Here is a 24,236-nt window from a genome sequence, read left to right as displayed (position 1 = left end):
AGGATGAAGCAGGACGACATGTGATAGAACTGAGGGTCATTCCCTCAACCATACGCCGCAAGTGCTTTGTAGAATTTATTACCTAGAGGTTATGAGAAGATTTAATTTTGTTTCTTTTACGTAAGAGGGAATGGTCTCCACCTTTCCCAGAGTGCAGCCTTCTTTCTGTCTTTGGTTTATGAGCCCCTGACTGAGCTGAGATGGCAAAGATCTTTCTGACAGTCGCTTATGCCAGATCGTGCCAAGTGCTGCTGACCTGCTCTGTCATTCAGATCCTTGATCCCTCATGTCTTTTTCTGAACTAAACAAGAAAGTTCTCGGTTTTATTTGCATAAAGGTCTAGAAATGTAATAAACCATAAGTGACCTAGAAGAGCTGTCATGTAGCATAATCCGCAATTAACACAATGGATATCATGCCCACTGGGTTGGGGGAAGCAGCAGATACACCAGTGATAGGGCTCTTCCCACCCTATAGCCTCACTTTCTAAGTAGGTAGCAGCTACAAGAGATGAAATCCTATCATTGGGTTTCTATTACACAGAGCCACGTGCAACACTCCAGGTGGTGTGTTTCTGGTAATCTGGGTTTATTTGCAAGAATGGATCTGTTCCACATGATTCCTGTGAATTTTTCTTAATATTAGGAAAACTCAGAGATTCCCAGAAGGAAAGTTCAGAATATCAGTGCCCTCAAAAATGTGAGCTAGCCCAAGATTACGACAACACCTAGTCCAAAGACTCTGGAAGGACACAAAGAACAACCTAAAAATCCCAGAGCAGTTTCATGTGTTCACATGCTCAGAACCATGGGTTTCTCTTCTTCCCACACGCAGTAAAGTTTCCATCTGGCTCCAGTTGATGGATCCCAAACAGCTGGGGCTGTTGGATTGGAGGGAATTAGACTTCTTTTAAGGTGACTACCTTTTTCAGACAGTCCCTCCCTTACAGGAACACCTGAACATGTCTGTAGAGCATGCTAGAGATTAAAATATACTCACGATTCGAGTCCCGAAACTCTTTGATTTCTTGATCATTTTTTAAAATCCTGCAAAGGGAAAGAAATCATCCCTTCTTTCTAAGCAGAAGGGAAGCTCCAAGCCTAGACCGCAATGAGAAAACTAAAGTACGAAGGAGTTAACTTCCCTGTTCAGGGCATATTCTAGAAGAAATAATTATTATAGTTGTGATTTCTACTCCCCCAGGAGGCCAAGTTCCCTTCTGTATAGCATACCCCAAACCCCAGAGTACCACTTTGCCCCATTGACATTTTTCTCCTTCTTGCCCTTTTCAGGAAACTCTCCAAGGTACTGAACTTTTACGTGGCGAATGCAGATGACTGCAGCAAGACGGAATTGCGTTTTGCTGCCTTGAAAGCCTTAAAGTACTTGTTTAGGTTCATCATCCAATCTAGAGTGCTCTACTTGAGGTAATGGTGACCGTAATAGAGTGTTGACGCTCTCCATCCTCTCTTCCCATATTTTCCCTTAATCCTAATGCTCACGTTCAGCTCTGTGAGCAGTTGGGTCATGGAACTGCCAAATTTCAGAACTTCAGGGTGAAGATGCGGGTGGACTACACAACTGTTAAAGAAGGTTCATGTGACGTCCTTTTGGATCAGCAGAATTTCTAGGGCGGTAGTGCCAGCAGGACTTAGGGATGCAGGTGACTACAATGTGCAACTTACTGGAAGTCTTTGTCGGTGACAATAACTAGGAAGTCAGGTTCCTGTGATGAGACTGTATTTAATACAGTAGCGGGCTTCATGACAATGTCGGGTGTATAAATCTAGGATCATGAGCTGTTGTTGGGAGTAGACGGACCGTAGTGACAAGTGTTTGGAGGAGTTGCTTCCTGAGGTGTGTGTTTCTTTGCTGACACCAGGCTTAGGTACCTGGTAAAACTAAGCCCCAGAGATACGATAATTCCCAGTTTGGATTTCTAGAATAATCGTTCCATCAAAAACAATAGAAGTCAAGAATGAGGAAATAACTTTTCTGGGAATGCCCACAACTCCAGTGGCATCTCTACCCTTCAATAATAGCTGGATTTCCAAACTGTTAAAATATTTTTCTAAGGCAGGTTTGGAAACTAGATAGATAACATGCTCATATGTTAATATGAGTATAGCTGTAGGTAAGAGGATTTCAAGCCTGTGATTTGAGCATGTGTATTTTTTTAACTTTGTGTTTTTAAAAAAATCATAAAATTAAAGGCAAACAATTAACATGGAAAAAAAGCTTGTAACTTATAGTACAGTTCAAAGGTCAGTAGATTTACTAATTAAAGGCTCTTAAAAATCAACTAAAGAATGATAAATATCCTTACACACTATAAAATAAAAACATAACTTACAAAAGAAAACTTCAAATGGTCAGTTAAATTTAAAAATAAATTTATACTATTAAAATGCGATACACACCATCTTTACCTGCACATTTGATAACGATGAAAATTCTTTATCCTTTGATGAGATTGGACAAAAATTGGCCCTGTGTTTTATTGCTGATAGGAAGATAAATTCTTAAGGACAGAAATTTGGCACTGTGAATAAAAATCAAACACACACACACAGAGCAAAGGAAGATATCACAGTTGTCCAGTAATACCCCATCTAGAAATCTATCTAATGGAAAAAAAAATCCATCAGGTATAAACATAGAGGAATGTTAAAGTATGTACATTCAGCCCTTTCAAATGTAGGGTATGTTAATGAGGCAGGATAACCCTGATAGGTTCTTAAATAATAAAACTAAGGTAGAAGACATAAGTGTAATATGATCTCATTCCAAAAATATTTCAGGATTGGAGACTGGTTAGATATGAGTAAACTGTAGATAAGAGGGCTTTCAGTAGGTTTATTTTTTAGCCTTTCTGCATTTTTAAAGTTTCTACAATGAATTTGTACATTTTTATGGTGTTTAAACATGTTCAGTGACTTAAAAGTTGAGTTGGACGAATGTCAGCTCCTCCTTCCCTAGTAGAAGCAGGCAGTGTTCGCCCAACTCAGAGCATATACACAGCCTCTGTAGCCCCCGCTTCTCTACAGGTGGTCTTTTATAGTTGGATCTTTGTGTCTTGTAATTATGTTGAATTTCCACATATTCAGTTCGGGTGTCCTACTGAGGGAACATTCCCTTACCTAAAAGTTTGTATAGCAAACCCTGATGTTCAGCAATAAAGATCCTCATAAAAACATAAAAAGAGGGACTTCCCTGGCAGTCCAGTGGTTAAGACTCTGCGCCTCCACTGCAGGGGGCGCGAGTTCGATCCCTGGTTGGGGAACTAAGATCCCGCATGCCACGGGGCACGGCCAAAACAAACAAACAAAAAACCATAAAAAGAAAAAACCTTAATTGAGGAAAATTTTTAAATACTTTCCATTAATGATCCACTAGCTCTTTTACCCTTCATAATGTTGCGTTGCATCTGGGCCATCATTTTCACCATCAGATTGCATGATAACAATGGAAAAGCCAAGTTAATTAACCCATGAAATGAACTAAGAGAGTGGCTTTGTTGAAGTTAGTCCCTGATGGCCTGTTTACGGTTATTTTTCCCCCTGATGTTTTCTCATTCTAAAGCAGAGCTTGATCTGGGCTAGAGGGTCTGGTAGTCTGCATTCTCTGATTGCTTGGATTTGATAGACGCAATACGACATTGAGAAGCTCAGTCATATTAGTCCCTTTTTTAAAGTCACAGAGATAGGATGCCAGATGTTGCTCTCGGCCCTCCAGCAACATTGGCTTCTCTTGATTCCTTCCACACACACCCTTCAGTGCCCCCCCAGGGCGCTTGCCTTAGCTGTTCCTCCTCCCTGCACGTCTCTCCCCTGAGATCTCAGAACCCACCTCCTCATCTTTCAGCCTCAACTCAGATGCCGGTTCCCGAGAGGCCTCTCCCACCAGCTCCGCTCAAACAACCTTCCCTGGTCACTGTCACATCTACGCCTTCCCTCCTAGCCCTAGATCTGGGGATCTGCTACAAGATCTTGGGATCTAGCAGCAGATGAGACAAGGTTCCTGCTCTCATGGTGCTTGTGGGTTTACATCGAGGCCAGGGAGGCATATAATAAAGAAAGAAACCCACAAGATCATCTCAGATGGATAAGAGCTAAGAGGGAAGACGTTGATGTGACAGTGACCAGGGAAGGCTCCCTGAGCTGAGCTGGTGGGAGAGGCTCTCCAGGAGCTGGGGTTTGAGTTGAGACTGAAAGATGAGGAGGTGGCCTCTGGAGATCTCAGGGGAGAGACGTGCAGGGAGCAGGAACAGCTAAGGAATCAAGAGAAGCCAATGTTGCTAGACCGTGGAGACTGGGAATGGGAGGACGGAGCCTGGCAGGCAGGCGTGGGATGGGGGCCTTCTAGGTCATAGTAAGGAGTTCGGATTTCATTCCAGGTGTCACGGGAAGCCACTGAAGGGATTCAGTTAGAGAAGTAGTGGAATCTGGCTTACATTTTACATAATCATCTCATCTCTTGGATGGAAAGTGGATTATCAGGGGTTAAGAGTGAAACCTGCGTGACCACATAATAGCCTGTTATAGTTCAGATGTGAGATATGGTGGCCCTGTCTCTGAGGAGATGCAGAGAGTGGACTGATTTAGCGGGAAGAGATAATAGGACTTGCTGTTAGATTTGGTGGGAGAATGAGAGAAAGGGAAGAACTGTAAATAACTTCTAGGTTTGGGGTGCTGTTTGCTAAGACGTGGACTATTTAAAGATGAACAGGAAAATCAAGTGAGTTCTGTTCTGGGTATGTTAATTTTGATATACTTTGTGGACTAAATTGCAGATAAAGTTCTTTTCTAAAGTTCTGCAAAATGGATGAATCGAGGATTAGCAGAAACCCTCTGATTGAGTAATTTTCTGAGAAGTTCATATTCCATGAGTACCATATAAGATATAGGTGAACGGAGGAGACGAATGTAAATATGTATATGCGTGTATGTATGTATTTGAGTGTGTGTATAAAATTCTAAGTTCAAAACATCCCTACTCTTGACAGTTGGTGGTAAGATTGCCACCCAGTGTAAATGCACTTGGGCTACAATTTGGGGACTTCTGTGTTGCTGAGAAATGGGCCAAAGACCTTCTGATTTCTACTTAGGAGAATGAACCAACTTTTCAGTTGATAGCTTACTTTAATCAAACAAGCACGAATAAGCAAAGACCAAGACAGCCCGTGTCCTGGGAGGACCCTGTCCTGGAGGCAGGTCGGCACCAGCGTGGCCAGTTCAGTGGATAGAAGGATACTAACTGGTCTTGCAGACTGGGTTGGGCTCAGAACGTTTCTAGGTTGAGGAGCTTCTCTACCCCTTGTCTGAAACTTGAACGCAAATGATCAGGGCTTGTTGCGGTGAGACAGAATGATTCAAATGGCAGAGAGTGATTAGACACAAAGATTAGAAGAGGAGAGAGAGGGAGGAGGGGGAGGCGTGGAGGTGGCGAGACTGGGCTGTCAGGGAAGGTAGCTGGGCGGGGAGTCCCCTGCTTGCTGGACATGCTGCTAATGAGCTGAGGGTGGTAGGTTTGCATGCAGGGCTTCTCTGCTACTTGAGGCAAAGCTGCTTCCGGCCATTCCCCGCTCTGTGCTGGCAATGCCCGCACGCCACTAGGATGGAGGACATCACCAAGACTGGCCTTCAGACAGCTTCAGGGGGCCAGTGGGAGAGCTCTGTTGTAGGGCTTTACGTACAAATCACTACCTTCCTTTTGTCCAGGTGGGGATAACTTCCCAGCTACTGGGCCCCTTCCTGAACCACCTAAGGGCACGTGTGACTCCTCTGTGCACGGTATAAAGAGGTGACCAGTGAGGCGTGGGCCTCCAGCGTTGTGTAGGCAACAGGTCTGTTGGAAAACTTCTTTTAAAGATGGAAAATCTGACCGCCTTCTCTTTTTTTTTTTTTTTTTTGCCCCACCTTCTCTTTTTTCTCTTAAGATTTTATGGCCAAAGTGAAGATGGAGATGAATTTAGTAATTCAATCCGCCAGTTATTTCTCGCTTTCAATATGCTGATGGACAGGCCTCTGGAGGAAGCTGTCAAGATCAAGGTCAGCTTGAGTAACTCTTTTTTTTTTTTTTAACATCTTTATTGGAGTATAATTGCTTTACAATGGTGTGTTAGTTTCTGCTTTATAACAAAGTGAATCAGTTATACATATACATATGTTCCCATATCTCTTCCCTCTTGCATCTCCCTCCCTCCCACCCTCCCTATCCCACCTCTCTAGGTGGTCACAAAGCACTGAGCTGATCTCCCTGTGCTATGCGGTTGCTTCCCACTAGCTATCTAGTTTACGTTTGGTAGTGTATATATGTCCATGCCACTCTCTTACTTTGTCACAGCTTACCCTTCCCCCTCCCCATATCCTCAAGTCCATTCTCTAGTAGGTCTGTGTCTTTATTCCCGTCTTGCCACTAGGTTCTTCATGACTTTTTTTTTTTTCTTCCTTAGATTCCATATATATGTGTTAGCATACTGTATTTGTTTTTCTCTTTCTGACTTACGTCACTCTGTATGACAGACTCTAACTCCATCCACCTCACTACAAATAACTCCATTTCGTTTCTTTTTATGGCTGAGTAATATTCCATTGTATATATGTGCCACATCTTCTTTATCCATTCATCCGATGATGGACACTTAGGTTGCTTCCATGTCCTGGCTATTGTAAACAGAGCTGCAATGAACATTGTGGTACATGACTCTTTTTGAATTACATTTTTCTCAGGGTACATGCCCAGTAGTGGGGTTGCTGGGTCATATGGTAGTTCTATTTTTAGTTTTTTAAGGAACCTCCATACTGTTCTCCATAGTGGCTGTATCAATTTACATTCCCACCAACAGTGCAAGAGGGTTCCCTTTTCTCCACACCCTCTCCAGCATTTATTGTTTCTAGATTTTTTTGATGATGTTTGCAGATGACATGATACTATACATAGAGAATCCTAAAGATGCTACCAGAAAACTACTAGAGCTAATCAATGAATTTGGTAAAGTAGCAGGATACAAAATTAATGCACAGAAATCTCTGGCATTCCTATACACTAACGATGAAAAATCTGAAAGTGAAATTAAGAAAACACTCCCATTTACCATTGCAACAAAAAGAATAAAATATTGAGTAACTCTTAATGCTGTCGGTGAGGATGTTCTGGGGCAACATAGAACTGGCCATGGTGGGAGATAAAAAAAATTAATCCTAGTTAGTTCGTGGAAAACTTGTTAATTTTAGAATGACTCATAGAAAGTAAAGGGAAATCCCTTTGTTTTAACTTTTATGTACATTTGTATTTTCAAATGTTGGTTTGCCAAAGACAAGCTAGCTATTTATTTATTTATTTATTTATTTTTATTGAAGTAGATTTGATTTACAATACTGTGTTAGTTTCTGGTGTACAACAAAGTGATTCAAATATATGTGTGTGTGTGTATATATATATTAAATTCTTTTCATTATAAGTTTTTACAAGATATCGAATATAGTTCCCTGTGCTATACAGTAAATCCTTGTTGTTTATCTATTTTATGTACCGTGGTATGTATCTGTTAATCTCATACTCCTAATTTATCCCTCCCTTCTCTTCCCCTTTGGTAACCATAAGGTTGTTTTCTATGTCTGTGAGTCTGTTTCTGTTTTATAAATACATTTATTTGTATTATTTTTTAGATTCCACATTTAAGTGATATCATATGGTATTTGTCTTTCTCTTCCTGACTTGGCTTAGTATGATAATCCTTGGGTCTATCCACGTTGCTGCAAATGGCACTATTTCATTGTTTTTTACTGCTCTGGAGTGTTCTATTGTGTATATATACCACATCTTCTTTATCCATTCACCTGTCGATGGGCATTTAGGTTGCTTCCATGTCCTGCCTATTGTAAATAGTGCTGCAATGAACATTGGGGTGTCTGTATCTTTTAAATTAGAGTTTTCATCTTTTCTGGATATATGCCCAGGAGTAGGATTGCTGGATCATATGGTAACTCTTATTTTTAGTTTTTTAAGGGACCTCCATACTGTTTTCCATAAAAATTGGCTCCACCAGTTTACATTCACACCAACAGTGTAAGAGGGTTCTCTTTTCTCCACGTCCTCTCCAGCATTTATTATTTGTAAACTCTTTGATCATGGCCATTCTGACCGGTGTGAGGTCATACCTCATTGTAGTTCTGATTTGCTTTTCTCTAATTATTAGCGATGTTGAGCATCTTTTCATGTGCCTGTTTTAAAGACCTAAATATAATCTATGACACCATAAAACTCCTAGAAGAGAACATAGGCCAAACATTCTCTGACATAAATCGTAGCAATATTTTCTTAGATCAGTCTCCCAAGGCAAAAGACATAAAAGCAAAAATAAACAAATGGGACGTAATCAAACTTAAGAGCTTTTGCACAGCAAAGGAAACCATAAAGAAAACGAAAAGATAACCGACAGACTAGGAGAAAATATTTGCAAACAGTGCGACCAAGAAGGGATTAATTTCCAAAGTATACAGACAGCGCATACAACTCAATATCAGAGAAACAAACACCCCAATCCAAAAATGGGCAGAAGACCTAAATGGACGTTTCACCAAAGATGACAAGCTACCCTTTTAGACGTCCCTTGAATGGCATTTCTGGACCCTGTGAATTCAGCCAGTTGATCCTGATGATGATTCAAGCAACAGGCTTTATTCTTAGGGCTCCCCTTCTTCCCAGAAGCCCATCGTCCCCATCATCTTCATCATTATCAATTTTTTGAGGTAAAATATGTAATCCCTAAAGACTCAAGTTTGAGTTTTATGTTTCGCTCTCTATGGCAACTTCGTGAGGGAGACGTCAAGATTTTAACTCCTTCCTTGGATAGAAAACTGAATTCTAAATGGAGAGTGGCTCTTGGGTGGTGAGGGCAGAAAGCTGCGCCTCTGGACTTTTCAGGAAAAAGATCTTGGAAGATCGTGTAGTACAACATCAGCTTTCTTCTTCATCGCGAGAGGGTCTGTGTCCAGTTCCCTGTTCAAGATCCCAGCATCAGTCGTTTCTTCCTGGGATCAAGCAGGAAATCCTGTATTCGTCCTGCTTGGCAACTGAATATGCCTTCGGTGTTTTTCTTGCAGGGGGCAGCCTTGAAGTACCTTCCTAGCATCATTAATGACGTCAAACTTGTGTTCGATCCAGTTGAGCTCAGGTAAGTAGCCCAAAACTTTTGCTTCTTAACAGAGAAGTAGCTCCCCTGCTGGCTTGAGCTTAGGCGGCTACACATGCTGTGATTCTTCTAACACGTATTGACCGAACACCTTTTTGTGCTCAGTTCTGTGGAAGCCATAAAAGAAGACACAAAGCCAGCCCCTCAGAGGTTTGCACTTTCTCCAGGGAAACAAGACACACAGACATAAAATTAACCACAGAAAAAAGTACATAATACTATGCTTCCAGCCCTATACCTAAGTACCCCCCGAAATGCCGGGTCAGATGGTGATTGACACTGGGGTGGAGGTAGCCCGTAAAGACTTTTGCAGAAATTGAGGGTGAAGGCAGGTCTGCAAAGCAGTGATGGACCTGACTAATTTGCCAGTTTAGGCTGACTTAGCTCCCAGGCTGAGCCCTGGAGTGAGCACGGAATATAGGCTCTCCTTTGCTTCCTAGAGACAGATTCTCAGGTCACTGGGGAGAAAATTCCAGGTAAACCTGTCCACGCCCAAATAATTTCCCAGTAGAGGGGAAGAGTGTAATGCTCCCTTCAACTCGGCAGGATGAAAACAGTGACTGCTGGGGTTTCTCTTCCAGCGTGCTCTTCTGCAAGTTCATTCAGAGCATCCCTGACAACCAGTTAGTTCGCCAGAAACTGAACTGCATGACCAAGATAGTAGAGAGCAATCTTTTCCGGCAGTCGGGTGAGTCTCCACCAAAACTGCTGCTTACGGAAATCCCAGTCTTTTTGTCTTCTTCAGCCAACACTGCCTCTTTTTTTTTTTTAATGTCAATAATGTCCTTGCCAATCGTTCGCTGGTGCTTGAGGACCTCCTGGGAAACCGGTTTTAAGGAGAAGGTGAAATCAGTTCAGCATTCCCATAGTTCCTGAAAGAGCAAAATCATGTGTTCTTTAAGTCGTGTTGCATTGATTAGCAAACGTTGTCCTCAAAATAGGAACCCCATAAAGTAACAGGCAAGCAGTAAAGACGGTCCTTTTAAACAAATGCATCTCCTTTGACTTAGAGTATAACATCCGTAACCAGGGGCTGGGGCAGGCAGTGATGCCATGGGGCGGAGGTCCAATACCTGGTTCTTTCCCAGTAAACCCAAGACTCGCTAGGGTGGGGCAGCTGTGGGAGCTTCTTTTGAAGCCACCACCACCAGGTCAGGGAGTCCCAGAGGGTGACTCATGCAGTGTGTATTGGCTGGAGGGTCTGAGAACTAGCAGGACACCGCAGAAATAGGAAAAGTTGAGTGGGTTGTTGGTGGGAGAACCCTTCTAGCCTTGCCCCTGGCTAGTTATGTAACTTTGGACGAACGAGGGACCTTCTCTAAGTCTCAGCTTCTGTTTCTGTGGAAGGATGGACTTGAACTAGATCATATCAGCACGTCTTTTGGCTCTGACCTTTTCTGAGCCTCAGAATTTGTGCTTAGACATTTCAGCTGTTCCAAGGACCCAGTCAGGAGGAGTGCAGAAAGCTAGTGAGTGCTCTTAAGTGGAAAACTTAATACTAGTCAACCTCTTACTGTGCTGTGATTCCCTCTGCCTCTAAGGATGCCTAAACCATAAATGAGACAATAAAGATGCGTTGTTTGAGCAGAAGAGCAAATATGCCCTGGAAGATTCCAGCAGAGGAAGTATTATCACCATTCACAGTCGTTTCTGTTAGTTCCCAGAATGTCTGGACTCATCAGAATGATATTTTATCATTGTGAAGATCTCAGAAGGAAGACACAGTAGGAAGATAATACCTTACTTTATGAAGTCCACGTGCCTGCGAAAGCATGAACAGAATGTCTGTGAAACACTGAGATGTGCTGGTGAAGCTCAGTATTTATAGGAATTTTCGAGTGCATTTTCTCCATTAGGTGGAACATTTCAAAAAAATTAAAAGCATGTAACTTGCTTAGTTTATTAGTTTCATGTGACTTAGCTTGCAAGTATCAAAGTTGGCTTTTTTTTTTTTTTTTTTGGCTGCATTGTGCAGCTTGAGGGATCTTAGTTCCCTGACCAGGGATCGAACCCGTGCCCACTGCAGCGGAAGTGCGGAGTCCTAACCACTGGACCGCCAGGGAATTCCCAAGTTGGCCTTTTTTGTAAAAAAAAAAAAAAAAAAAAAAAGCTAAAGAAATTGTTAAATACTTTAAACATTTGGCTCCATGGACCCACAATAGGTGGGATTTTCTTTGTTTTTAAGGTCAAGGTACAGGGCTGAAGTTCCGTGCCTAAAACCGCGTGCGCCTCGGTGGCCTGGAGGAGCCCCTGCAGGGCTGAGTCCAGAGCTGGGAGCTGGGGGGACGGGCAGAGAGGGAGCTGCAGGAAAGAGCCAGGCAGTTCGGGGATGTGCTCCTTCCTGCAGCTGGTGAGTGGTCTGCATTTCGCCCCTCAGAGTGCAGAGACGTGCTGTTGCCTCTGCTGATAGACCAGCTCAGCGGCCAGTTGGACGACAACTCCAGCAAGCCTGACCATGAGGCCAGCTCGCAGCTTCTGAGCTACCTCCTGGAAGTTCTGGACAGGAAGGATGTGGTGAGTCAAAGAGCCGCTGATGCAGAGCGTAGCGTACGCTGGTCCACGGCCCGGGACAGGAGCAACTGCACAGCTCTCCTAGTCCCAGGCAGTTGAGATCCTGGGCGCTGGGGCAGGCTGCACCCATTTTAGAGCTGTTTAGAGAGGCTTCTCCCGGCTAGAATCTGTCATGCAAATCTAGGTCCAGGGAGATCCACCTACTGCTGGGGCTGCTACTGGCTGATTTTCCTGATTGGCCCAGTTCGCCCATCACTGAGATCCTGCTGAGGACTTTTCAGATCCAGAGCCCTGTTTAGACTTGTTAGGTAGAAACCCCTACCCTCTTATACCTCTGGTGCCTGACAGCACTATTGTAGATACACCGGAGCTTCTGAGAAGTTCTCATTTTATGTTCTCTCTGAAACTGATCCTTCCTTCTGGAGCCTAGTAGAAATGATGTGTTTTGTTTTTTTTTAATCTCACCTCATCTCCTCCCCCTCAAAAAACCTGGGGCCACACTGCCTGGATTTTCCATGTTCTAGAGATAGACCTGTCATAGCCTCCACTCAAGAAGCTGGAGAACTTTGCAGAATGTTTTCAGTCGAAGACAAACCATAGTCGCTACCCCCCCATGATGGCTACAAGGCACCCATGTTCCTACAGAGAGGCAGGTGTCATGAATCACTTTCATTTAAAGAAATAGGAAGCAAGCAGAGAAACAATAAAAAGCAAGCCAGGAAAGAAGGGAGGGTGGGAGAGAGGGGACGCTACCAATACTTGGTGTTTTAATAAAATTACATAAATAGCAGTGATCTAGTTGTTTGAAGCATTAAGCAGGAGATTCGAGTATCTGTCAAGAAGCAATAACGGGTAAAGGCTTTGAAAAGGCAACTTGAATATTGATAAGTTGGAGCTGAAGGAGTATAGCATCAAACCACAAGAAAAGAAAGAAAGAAAAAGAAGGACTGAACATTCATGAGGCCCTGTTGGGTGCACCAGCCCAGCTAATTCCTGTACGGGATCTTTTCTTTTTTTTCTCGCAGCTATGAAAATTGAAGCTCCACAAAGTTAAATAATTGCTCATAGTCACACATGACAGAGTCAGAATAGTAAATCCCCGTCTTAGTCTGCTCGAGCTGCCGAAACAAAATACTGCAGCCTGGGTGGATTAAACAACAGAAATTTATTTCTCATAGTTCTTGGGGCTTGGAAGTTCAAGGTCACGGTGCCTGCATGGTTGGGTCCTGGTGAGGCCCTCTTCCTGTCCTGCAGATGGCCACCTTCTCGTTGTGTCCTCACACGGCCTTTGCTTGGTAGGGCAAGCTCTCAGGTGTCTCTTCTTATAAGGATACTAACCTATCAGTCCCAGGCCCTGCCTTCATGACCTGATTATCTATCTCCAAAAGCCCCATCTCCAAATACCATCACATTAGTGGTTAGAGCTTCAGCACAGGAATTTTGAATGCAAATGATCAGTCCATAACAATCTCCTTGACTTGAATTTCTTGTTTTTTTACATCCTAGAGAGGAGGTAGCAAGAACTCCATGTTGTTCCCTTTTTCTTCCCACTCGTGCGCCAAATTGTCCCGGGTAACCTGATCTACTCAGCGTCAGGACCAACTACCTCGTGCTACTGGGAATCCCCATAAACTGTTGAGTTGCTGGCTACAGGGAGCTCTCAGCGAGCCCAGATGGCCTGGGTCATTAGAGAGGCTTTCTTCCCCTGCATCTCCACGTTCATCTTTTAAATGTTAGAACCAGTTATGCTCAGCAGATTCCTTAATAACATTACGTATCGTTCCGTGGCAATGTTTCCCCCTTTTGGACAAGAGATTGCTTTGGACTGAAGAACCAGAATGAGAGTTAAAGAGAACTCTCAGCAGTCCAGGTTTCTTTAAGAAAAGTGAAGCTGAGTCAGAAGAAGTGGTGTCCATCCCTTTGTTTCCCCCTCAGGGCCCCACGGCGCTGCACGTACAGCTGATAATGGAACGGCTGCTGAGAAGGATCAACCGGACCGTGATTGGGATGAGCCGACAGTCTCCGCACATCGTGAGTGTCGCCCAGGGGACCACACAGCCACCGCGGCCTCTTAGTGTCCCACCCCACCTGTCCAGTGGGGGGCTCCGGGGGGCAGTGCCTTGAGACCAAATTCACGTAGGCCCCTCCCATCCCAGTTTCCAGTCTGCGCTGCGGGCTGGGTGGCATAGCTCCCTCGGGAAATGAATGGGGTCTAGAACCTTACAGCCCCCCTGGATGAGTGACTCTTTGTTATAACTGTGAGTAAATCTGATGCTGATTTTCTCTTGAGGGAAAATGATCCACCGGGGAGGTAGGGGAGGCGAATGGGGGATAATTTTAGAGGATCTCGCCAATACACATCATGCGGATCCATTCTTAAGGAGTCTTGCTCATATGGAAGGTGAAACAAAAGCCTCTTATAATATATTAAAGCAGAGACCCACTGAGATATGCAGGCGCCCTAGGTGGACTGAGAACTTGGGACCCATTCGACCTAATGCTCTTTAAATATTTGCTTAATATTTTATTTCAGGAAAATATGAGCCTTTGTGAGCAGAAAACTAGGGGTTTAGCTGACTGCATTTAGCATTTCCTCTATTGTCTCAAGCAGTTTAGTTGTAATTCTCAATGTACGCATGCTCTGTGTGGATGGATCTGCCTTCGTTAGAATGATAACAGTAACAGTATCAGTATGTCCAGCCAGCATGATGATAATGGTAGTAGTCACTGTTAGCTCATTTTTGTGTGTGTGCTAGAAAGTATCTTAAGCACTTTATATTTCTTTGAAAGGTCACACCAAGCTCCATTTTGCAAATGAGGAAACGTGCAAACGCCTGAGCAAGGTTACACAACCACCAGGTGATTGAGGTGGGCTTTGGCCCTGGGCAACCAGCCTGGAGGCAGTGCCTTGCGTGCTGTCAGCCACGCCCACCCCCAGCAGCTCACCAAGTTATGTTCCCAACTATGCGCTATAGTCACCATGAGAGGAATTCTGATAAGTTCAGTTTTCCCCTTCGCATCATATTCCCCGTGATATTTAGTGTGCTTATAAATCGGTGCCCTGTGGTACCATCCAGCCCTTGTGGTTCAAGGAAAAACCATTTAAAGAACTTGGGATTAGCATGCTGTTAGAAATGCCAGTGTTGCCCTGGGCTCTTAGTCTCCCCCTGTTATGTCTATTAAATGTCAGATAAAAAGTGTGATTGAGACCAGAGGTAACTGTTGAAAGGCCAAGTTGTATCATCATTAAAATGAAGCATCTTTTACTAAAGGTGCATCTTTTGCGATGCTAAAATCTCTGATTAGATTTTAATCAGAGGACATAGAAAAAGAACTATCCCAAATTGCTATGGTAAATAAAAACCATTTATTCAACAAATATGTATTAAGAAACTACTGTAAGCCAGGCACTGTTCTAGATGCTGGGGATATATCAGGAAACAAAACAGACTAAAATCACTACCTTAGAGAAGCTTACATTCTAGCAAGAACGATAACAAAAAAATAAATGGCAGAGTATTAGAAGGCTATAAGTGCTATGGAGAAAAAAATGAGTGGGATAAGGGGAGTTAGGGTAGAAGAGTTACAATTTATGTAAGCTGATTAAGAATGGCTTTCCTGGGTCTTCCCTGGCAGTCAGTCCAGTGGTTAGGACTCCACACTTTCACTGCCAGGGACCCAGGTTTGATCCCTGGTCAGGGAACTAGAATCCCACAAGCCGCGTGGTGCAGCCAGAATAAAAAACAGGCTTTCCTGAAAGGGTAAAATTTGGACAAACACTTGGCAAAGGTCTGGAGAAACAAATAGTGTTAGGTGCTGATGGTAATGCAAACTATATGCTGGTTTGGCAATATACATCAAAGCCTTAGTACAATAAATTTACGTCACTTTATAATTAGAAAAATAAACATTTTTAAACAAAAGAGACCTAAGACAGACATTCATTCAGAGGGAGGTGTATATGGATAGTATTTCACTGTTTTTGTGTATAGGAAGTTATTCTCTCCATCCCAGGAACAGCTGTATTTTCATCTCCTCTGTGCCAAGTTCACTTAAATTTGTGTTGTTTTCGTAACTATATGAATACAAGAGGATACTACCTTAGATACTTGCCCTCGGCTAGAAAATTAAGTCTGTGGCTCAAATACGGTTGGACTAGGGGAAAGCAAGTTGAATAATTCCTGTTAATTCCTGGCCTCAAAAATGGAAATGATGGTAATCATCTAATTATCCGATCCCTTTCTTCAAACCAGGTCCACAGTTACACAGCATAACATGCTAGGAATCACTGGCCAAAGGATTGTAGAGCTGGTGGAATGACACTGAAGTGGTCCAGCAGGGAGCTCTCCCAGCCTCTCTTCGGCTCTTCCACTCAGTTTTACGACCTCTCTTTTTCCTCTTTGCTTTCCTCCAAGCTCAAATTTATTTAAATGATCTAAATACTTTGGACATTTCTCCCTGGACGTCTCTATTACACCTCTGTCTCAACAAGCAACTCAGGGTCTACAAGTTGTTACAGCTTAACTAGTCATCTAGCTGAGATCTTACTGTCAGTATCCCCTGACCTATAGGATTTCAGAGGTCATGGCTATTCATAGGATGAGTGAAGCCCTCCACCACACTGCTTCACTCAAACCTGGAAGGAGCTTATTTTTAGCAGAAACCGCAAAGCACATGCCTTTGGACCTTTAGGATGCAGTATGTTTCCAGCGTGCTGGGGTCCCTGCATAGTTTATTGGGTGGGGAAAACCAAAGTACATGCACCCAAATCTTGCTTTGTCCGTTGGTGGTCTCAGGAGCTGGGATTTGTGTTTTCGGTCTCCTTCCAGGGGAGTTTCATCGCTTGCATGATTGCCATTCTGCGGCAGATGGACGAGAGCCACTACAGCCACTACATCAGCACTTTCAAGACGAGACAAGACATTATTGTAAGTTGTCTTCATTGGATCCTGGTAACTTTAAGACTTCTCATATTTTGGCAGAACTGAGCCTCATGAGTCTAGGGTTCTCTTCCCACACACCACCGAATGCTGTGTCGCTTTCCACAGTGATTACAGGAGGGAGAGTTTTTCTCTGCCACAGCATTTGAAGAAGAGTACAGTACATATACCAGGAGGTCCTCATGCAGCCACCTAAGTCTCTTGGATTTAGAGAGAGCCCATATTTAGAAACATTTGGGTGACCTCTTTTGCTCTCAGAAGAGGACAGTGTCTCATTTTCAGGGACAGTAGTCACCCATGCCCTGGCAAGGATTTTAGGAGACAGAGATGTTCATGGTCTTTTAAGATGTGGTTGATGTCATCCTTTTCAGTATTCCCTGGAGAGGGAAACAAAAAGAGGTAATACCTGCCCCAGGTAACAGTTGTAAGTTATCGTCAGTTGAAAATATTCCATTCTCGGACTTCCCTGGTGGCACAGTGGTTAGGAATCCGCCTGCCAATGCAGGGGACACGGGTTCAAGCCCTGGTCCGGGAAGATCCCACATGCCGCGGAGCAACTAAGCCCGTGTGCCACAACTACTGAGCCTGTGAGCCACAACTACTGAGCCCATGTGCCACAACTACTGAAGCCCGCGTGCCTAGAGCCCATGCTCCACAACAAAGAGAAGCCACCGCAAGAGAAGCCCGGGCACCACAATGAAGAGTAGCCCCTGCTCGCCACAACTAGAGAAAACCCGCGCACAGCAACGAAGACCCAACACAGCAAAAAAAATAAAATAAATTAATTAAAAAAAAAAATAAAGCATTGATATGAAAATTGAGCTTAAAAAAAAATATTCCATTCTCTTCTGTTTTAAACAAAAAAATTGTTCTCATAGTTACTATTAAGCATACAGCCGAAGGTGGCCCAAGAGGCTAAGTTAGGTCCCTGGCTGCTTCCCCAGGATCCTTGCCTTCAGGGAATTGTTAGTGGCTGTTAAACATCCCTGAAGGTGAGAATTCCCTGGCCTTCCAGTGGTTAGGACTTGGTGCTTTCACTGCCGTAGCCTGGGTTTAATCCCTTGTCGGGGACCTAAGATACAACAAGCTGCATGACCCTCCCCAAAAAAAAATCCCTGAAGGTATTGTCTTATCTTGTGAAGCAGTGGGCTAGACAGGGAGCTGGATTAACAGGCGAGGTCTCATTGCACTCGTCTTTGCTCTGGGTAACTTCGCATCATTCGTGCGTATTCCAATTTTCTTTATGCTCTAGATTTTCCACTTTCTGCCTTCATTATACTGATAGCATGTGGCCAGTACACCCAAGGATATCCAGCTCTTTCTCTGCCAGTCACTCTCCTTTCTGTGAGGTCTACATGATGGAAAAACACACAAGGAATTGTACTGTTTATTATTGTTAGTTGTAATTGATCCAGTGATGAACCCTCAGAGCACTGTCTTGGACCACAATAAAGGACTTAATGGGGCTTAGTCTGGAGTCCTGTGTGGACCTCCACGTAGGCCATGCTCTGGCTGGCAGCGTGGTACAGGAATCTGTAGCGATCCGTAGCTGTGCTTGCAGAGATCTGGGCGAGAGAATTAGGAAGAGGGGAGAGGTGGGGAGAGGTGGAAGCCGAGGGTAGCAGTGTTTCTCTTCCGTAGTGGGTTTAAGAACACAGGCTTTAGAACACCCGGATCTGGGTTTGAATTCTGGCTATTCTGCTTTCCTCTACGAAATTTTGGGCAAGCTGTCTAACCTCACTAAACCTCAATTTCCTCCTCTGTAGGATGGTACCTACCTGGGGGCAGGAGGTAGTTAATGTGAGTATTGATGAGTGGACATGTGGAAAATGCCTCACTTTGTGCCTGGCATGTGTTACTAGCTATGAGAACCAACTACTTATGATAATGATATTACATTATAATTACATATATAATATTATATTATTATTATGTAAGATAAAATTAATATAAAAATAGTTTAGTGACTTTTTTTCAGATTTCCTTCTGAAAGCAGGAAGAATAAAGAAAGTTATACTAAATTCAAACTCTTGGCAATTTGGCTCCGTTAAGTAAGCAAAAAGAAGAAAAAAACAAACAAACCAGATTTAACTCCTATTTTCCAGGACAGTGGTGGGCTCTTCCCCTGCATCATCTAATTAAAAGAGGATTATTGTCTCCAAGGGAACAGTAGTCATCAGTGGCAGAACTGCAGGGGACAGCTAAGCCCTTTGACCTCCAGTGGACTGTCCTTTCTCTCGCTCCTGCTGCTTCTGAAGAAATCACTTGAAAGACTTCGGGAAGTGGTAGATAAAGTGAAGCCTGGGGTTATCTGTGAACTGCCTTTATTATGTCATCACTGTTTACAGTTCACTGAGAGCACTAGAATTGAATATAGAGTTGGTGTCAGAAGCAGATAACCGGCATCTACATCCTTGTTTCACAAACCATCAACTCTTGTTGACTTGAGGAAAAAAGTTAATAGGATAGTTAATAAGTAATGGATGCACTTAAAATGGATGATGAAAAACTGAAAAACTTGTGAACTATGTCTATGATTTCAGAATGGAGGGTAGAAAAGTTTGACTCTCCATTGAACCAGAAGGAAGGAGCACAGACTTGAGAGCTGGAATTGCTCCCATTCCTATGCTGTTTGGCATCCGAAGTGTACTGGTTAACCCACAGGACGGGGGTCTCAGAGGAATATTGTTAGAAATAGAACCCAGGCCCCCTGCCTCCCAAGCCCCGTGTTCTTTCTATATATGATGTCATTCATGAGCTAGAACTGCACGGTGTAGTGCCAGAGAAATTGGACTGGATTTTCATTTCAGGAATCTGAGTGGAAAATGTCTAAATTTAACTAACTAATACATTAAAAAGCTTTCCAAACTTTTTAGCTTTGATTTTTAGCCCAATTGTTCTGAGTTGCTTTTTCCTCTTAGCCCTGTTTCGAGTAGAATAGCTGTTTTTTCAATACTGGGCTTTTGTTATTAGTTTTTACAGACATGATGATCCACTGCTATAATCTCTTTTTAAGGACCATTTAGGACCCTCCCTCCAGGCTACGCATGGTAACGTTCCTGGAAGAGGAAGAATCATGACTCTGCTTCTTATTTATAGCATTTTTGTTCTGTTCTAATAATAATAAGGGAGAATTGGACTCAAAGTTATTAGAAGTATCAGTTTTCTCAGACTCAGATACAGAGAACAAACTGGTGGTTGCTAGAGGGGAGGAGGGTAGAGAGATGGATGAAAGAGGTGAAGGGGATTAAGAGATCCTAACTTCCAGCTGTAAAGTAAGTAAGTCCCAGGACGTAATGTACACATAGGGAATCCAGTCAGCAATGTTGTAACAACTTTGTATGGTGACAGATGGTAACTGGGCCTATTGTGGTCATCATTTCCTAATGTGTAAAACCATCGACTCACTATGTTGTACACCTGAAACTAATATAATATTATGTTAATATTAATTAACTAATATAATATGTTAATTGTAACTCAATTTTTAAAGGACACCAAAAAGTTAAAAAAACAGAAAACGTATCAGTTTTCTCACAATTGTTGGTGAATTCATTTGAAGTACAGTAGATCTATTCAGACAACATTGGCAGCCGAGGACTGAAGATACTATGGCTTTGAACTTGGGATCCAGAATCCCAAGGTCTCTTCCCAGCTCTCCAGCTTCTTGGTTTCTGTGGCCTTAAGCCAGTCGTTTAATTTTTCAACAGTCTCAGTTTTATCATTTATAAAATACAATTTTTAAATCCTTCTCTTCCTTATCAGATTATATGATGTAAACATCAAATCATAGGATACCTGTAAGAATGCTCTGTTGCATACACACTGCTATGTTTAAAATAGATGACCAACAAGAAACTACTGTATAGCACAGGGAACTCTGCTCAATATTCCTTAATAACCTAAATGCGAAAAGAATTTGAAAGAGAATAGATGCATGTATATGTATAACTGATTCACTTTGCTGTACACCTGAAACTAACACAACATTGTTAATCAACTATACTCCAATATAAAAGAAAATTTAAAAAAAATACTCTGTTATCCCTATAAACCTCACTCAAAAGATAGGTTATGGGACCTGGGCCATCGTGTTCCTTCCTTTACGTCAGTGTGCTGGAGGAAAGGCTTATGAAGTATAACCCAGTTTTCCCCCAACCTTTCCTCCTTTATTTTCTGCAGGATTTCCTCATGGAAACTTTTATCATGTTTAAGGATCTAATTGGAAAGAACGTCTATGCCAAAGACTGGATGGTCATGAATATGACACAGAGCAGGTGAGACTGACCATCGCAGGGCCAGAGGCATTGGAAAACTTGGGTCTGGAAACTAGGTTTTGACCCTTGTGAAGCATGTTAAATCTCTTTGCTTCAAGTCCACCATCTGTAAAGTAAGCATCCTCCCGCTTTCGTGGTCCTGGTTTACGTGCTCCTGTTCTTGATTCCATGCAGGCTACTGTGGTCACTCCGACTTGGGCTCTCTGCTCTCTTCTTTCTGCTGTAACCTCCTCATTGCTCTCATGTTGACTGTCAGCATCAGCTCTGCAAGGTGTCTTTCAGTGTCTCCATATGGCCTTCATCATCCTGACATTCAAGGCATCTGCATCCCGACCCACCCTGCTTTTCTAGCCTTGTCTTCCACTGTTTCCCTCTGTGTACAACTTGCCCTCCAATCAAACTGGCCTCTTCCCTCCTAACCCTAACCCTGACCCTGACCCTGACCCTGAACATGTTCTGTGCCTCCGCTCACACTGCTGCTTCTACCTGCAGTGTCTGCCCCATTGTCTCTGGCCATCAACATGCCTCCCATTCCTTAAGGTCCTTCTCAAATGCCATCTCCAAAGGAAGCCATTCTGATCTGGATGTCATCTTCTCTTCTTTTGATTTCCCCATACCTCTTTGATACCCCCTCCTAGAATTTTCCATATTCTTTGTTGGGTCATGGTTCGATTTACAGGTTACAAATGCTCTCCACCAAGTTGTAGATTTCTTAGAACAGGAACCATTCTTTCAAGGCAAAACCTAAGCCAGTGCTTTGCAGTTGCTGGTCCTCAACAAAGACTTGTTGAATGAAAGTGAAATGGACTGAATACAGATAGTAAAAGAGATTCAGGATTTTTAAAGAGCTAAATAAAGTAAATCATTATGATAGCATTATTGTTAACTCTCTGTGGTCCTGATACCTGATTAGAAAAACCCTTCCCAACTATGTACAGATTAGAGAAACAATTGCATCCGAAGTCCTAGACTTTAAAACGTTAGTATCACGATGGAGCAAAAGGAGCCCTGGTCTGAGGCTTGGGAGCCCTGGCTTGTCCTCTGAGCTGTACCCTGAACTGGCTAAATTGTGATGCAGCCTTGAGCTGTGCTACTAGTCAGTTCAAGAAACTGATCTTCAGTAACCTTCTCTGTAGAATGTGCTGTTGTTGGTCTCCAAGGACCTTGATAGATCTAAAGGTCTTAGATTGTCAAGTCCAGGTTTGATTTGCTTTGGCTTTTAACATAGATGGAAAATGTTTCAAAGAGCATGAAGTTGCCTTCTTTATCCAGTGTGTTTTTCCTCCCCTAGGGTTTTCCTCCGTGCCATAAATCAGTTTGCTGAGGTTCTCACAAGATTCTTCATGGATCAGGCAAGCTTTGAACTTCAGGTAAGCATGTGACTCACCTAGGAGTTCCTTGAGTTCTCAGCCAAAGCAAGAGAACCGTTTCATTTTGGAAAACATCGCCTCAGATTTTTTATCATAACACAAATACACACAAACACACCTGCTTGCAGGTAGGCACGCAGGTATTCCTCTACCTACAAACGGTTTAGTGTCCAAAGAGCAGTTTGTATAAACACCTGTTTGAAAGTTCAAAGTGATAACAAAACTGGTGATCACTAGCTCCATCTTCATTCATTCGTTCATCCAACAAATATTAGAGAGTTATATGTACAGGGCACTATTCTAGTGCCTGGTGAAGGCAGACAAGGTCCTGCTTCCGTTACAGGGTACATTTTGTTGGTGATGTGCTTTTGCTGTGATATGGCCTGTGTTTGTATCTATGGAACTTTGGAAGTAGAGAGTCATAAGCAGAGGAGATTATATATACATATTGCATATACATATACATGTTTATATGTGTATATACATATGTGTTTATATGTGTATGTGTGTATATATATCAAAATGGTTATATACGTGTGTGTATTTATACACACACACACATAAGTACCTATGCCAAAATGGAATCAAGCTGTACAGTTCTTTGGTAACCTGTTAATCTACTTTATTTACTTTTTCTGTGATCTTTTCGATGATAATAAATATTTTCACAGTATTTTTAATGGCTGACTACAGTGCATTGTATGGCTGGACCATGGTTTATTTAACCGAATTCTTCTTATGAACATTTAGATTGTTTCCATTTTCTGTTATTATGTTCAATAGCAGTGTGAGGGCCTTCCTTGTTTTAAATATTTTTTTAAATAGCCATAAATATGTTACCAGGATAAAGTCCTAAAGTATTTACTAGTCAAAAATTTGGCAGATTGTCAGGGCTTTTGATAAGTATTGCCAAACTACTTACTATAAATAGGTACACTTCTTGGCAACAATTTTCCTTTATCCCAGGAGTAAAGACAAATATAATAGTTTGGATTATTTTTAAAAGCTTGATATTAATAAAGCATTAAAACTTTCAGGGATGAATAATTGAAACACAGGAGAGAAAAGGAAGTCCTGTGGATTTTATTTTGGATTTTTTTCCCATTAATTTCTGGCGAGTGCATTTGTACCATGTGGCACTGTTTTATTATGACTCATATTAATGTTATTTTCTGTTTCTTTTCACCCACACCATTAATTTTGAACAGCTCTGGAACAATTACTTCCATTTGGCAGTCGCTTTTCTCACCCATGAGTCCCTTCAGCTTGAAACCTTCTCACAAGCCAAGCGCAACAAAATTGTAAAAAAGTAAGTGTCCTCTTAAACTTGCTTATGATTGGGAAGGTGATTCTTCCATTTCTATTTGGAGCAGGAGTTTTGGTATCACAGAAATTACTCTTCAGTGGTTACCCGTGTTGTTAGTGAGATAGGTCTTAAAATAATCGTTTAATAGACCTCAGATTTCCCCAGATTCACATCTTTTCTCAGGGGCCCATTCATTTTCAAATCAACCATCACATTCTATTATAGAATCTCTACATAAAGAGACACTGAAGCCAGCCAGTCCTCCCATCACCAGGAACAGCTGCCATCTGCTGGCAGCTTGTCCAAATTGCAGGCATAGTGCCTCTCTGTCTCATGCTTCACAGAGCAGACTCCTTTGGCACCATTGGTCTACCTCCCAGTTTCAGTCACTTCAGCAGAGAAGCCAAGAGTAACACATCACCTAAAAACACCCTCCAGATTCCTGGCTCAGAATTCAAAATGGACCTGTGTGCAAGAGTGATGAGAGATTTAGGGAAGACTTTCATTGCTTTCACCTCAAGTCTGTTTTGAAGTTCATTGAGAGCCTGGGAACTCAAAGGCTGTGTAATTAAATAGAACTTGAGAAATTTATCATTTAAAAGCTGTGAATTTTAGTTCTGTTCCCCTGCTAGCATG

The 24,236-nt window shown here is 42.6% G+C and overlaps 1 protein-coding gene across 3 annotated transcripts in view; it reads left to right on the top strand.

The window, feature by feature from the left end:
• DOCK5 (dedicator of cytokinesis 5) overlaps nt 1–24,236 on the top strand; it is a 217,608-nt gene that overhangs the window by 142,885 nt on the left and 50,487 nt on the right. For all 3 annotated transcript variants that reach the window (XM_059926858.1, XM_059926860.1, XM_059926857.1), the window contains 10 exons: nt 1,293–1,427; nt 5,939–6,050; nt 9,108–9,178; nt 9,778–9,884; nt 11,574–11,710; nt 13,643–13,738; nt 16,537–16,635; nt 20,830–20,924; nt 22,216–22,294; nt 23,503–23,603. In XM_059926858.1, coding sequence (XP_059782841.1) covers nt 1,293–1,427; nt 5,939–6,050; nt 9,108–9,178; nt 9,778–9,884; nt 11,574–11,710; nt 13,643–13,738; nt 16,537–16,635; nt 20,830–20,924; nt 22,216–22,294; nt 23,503–23,603 — 1,032 coding nt within the window. The remainder of the gene's footprint in view (nt 1–1,292; nt 1,428–5,938; nt 6,051–9,107; nt 9,179–9,777; nt 9,885–11,573; nt 11,711–13,642; nt 13,739–16,536; nt 16,636–20,829; nt 20,925–22,215; nt 22,295–23,502; nt 23,604–24,236) is intronic.

Source organism: Balaenoptera ricei, chromosome 6 (genome assembly GCF_028023285.1).
Source record: "Balaenoptera ricei isolate mBalRic1 chromosome 6, mBalRic1.hap2, whole genome shotgun sequence".
In the NCBI taxonomy this organism is placed as follows: Eukaryota; Metazoa; Chordata; class Mammalia; order Artiodactyla; family Balaenopteridae; genus Balaenoptera; species Balaenoptera ricei.
Note: the sequence above shows the minus strand (reverse complement) of the source record. Positions and strands in the feature narration are given on the sequence as shown.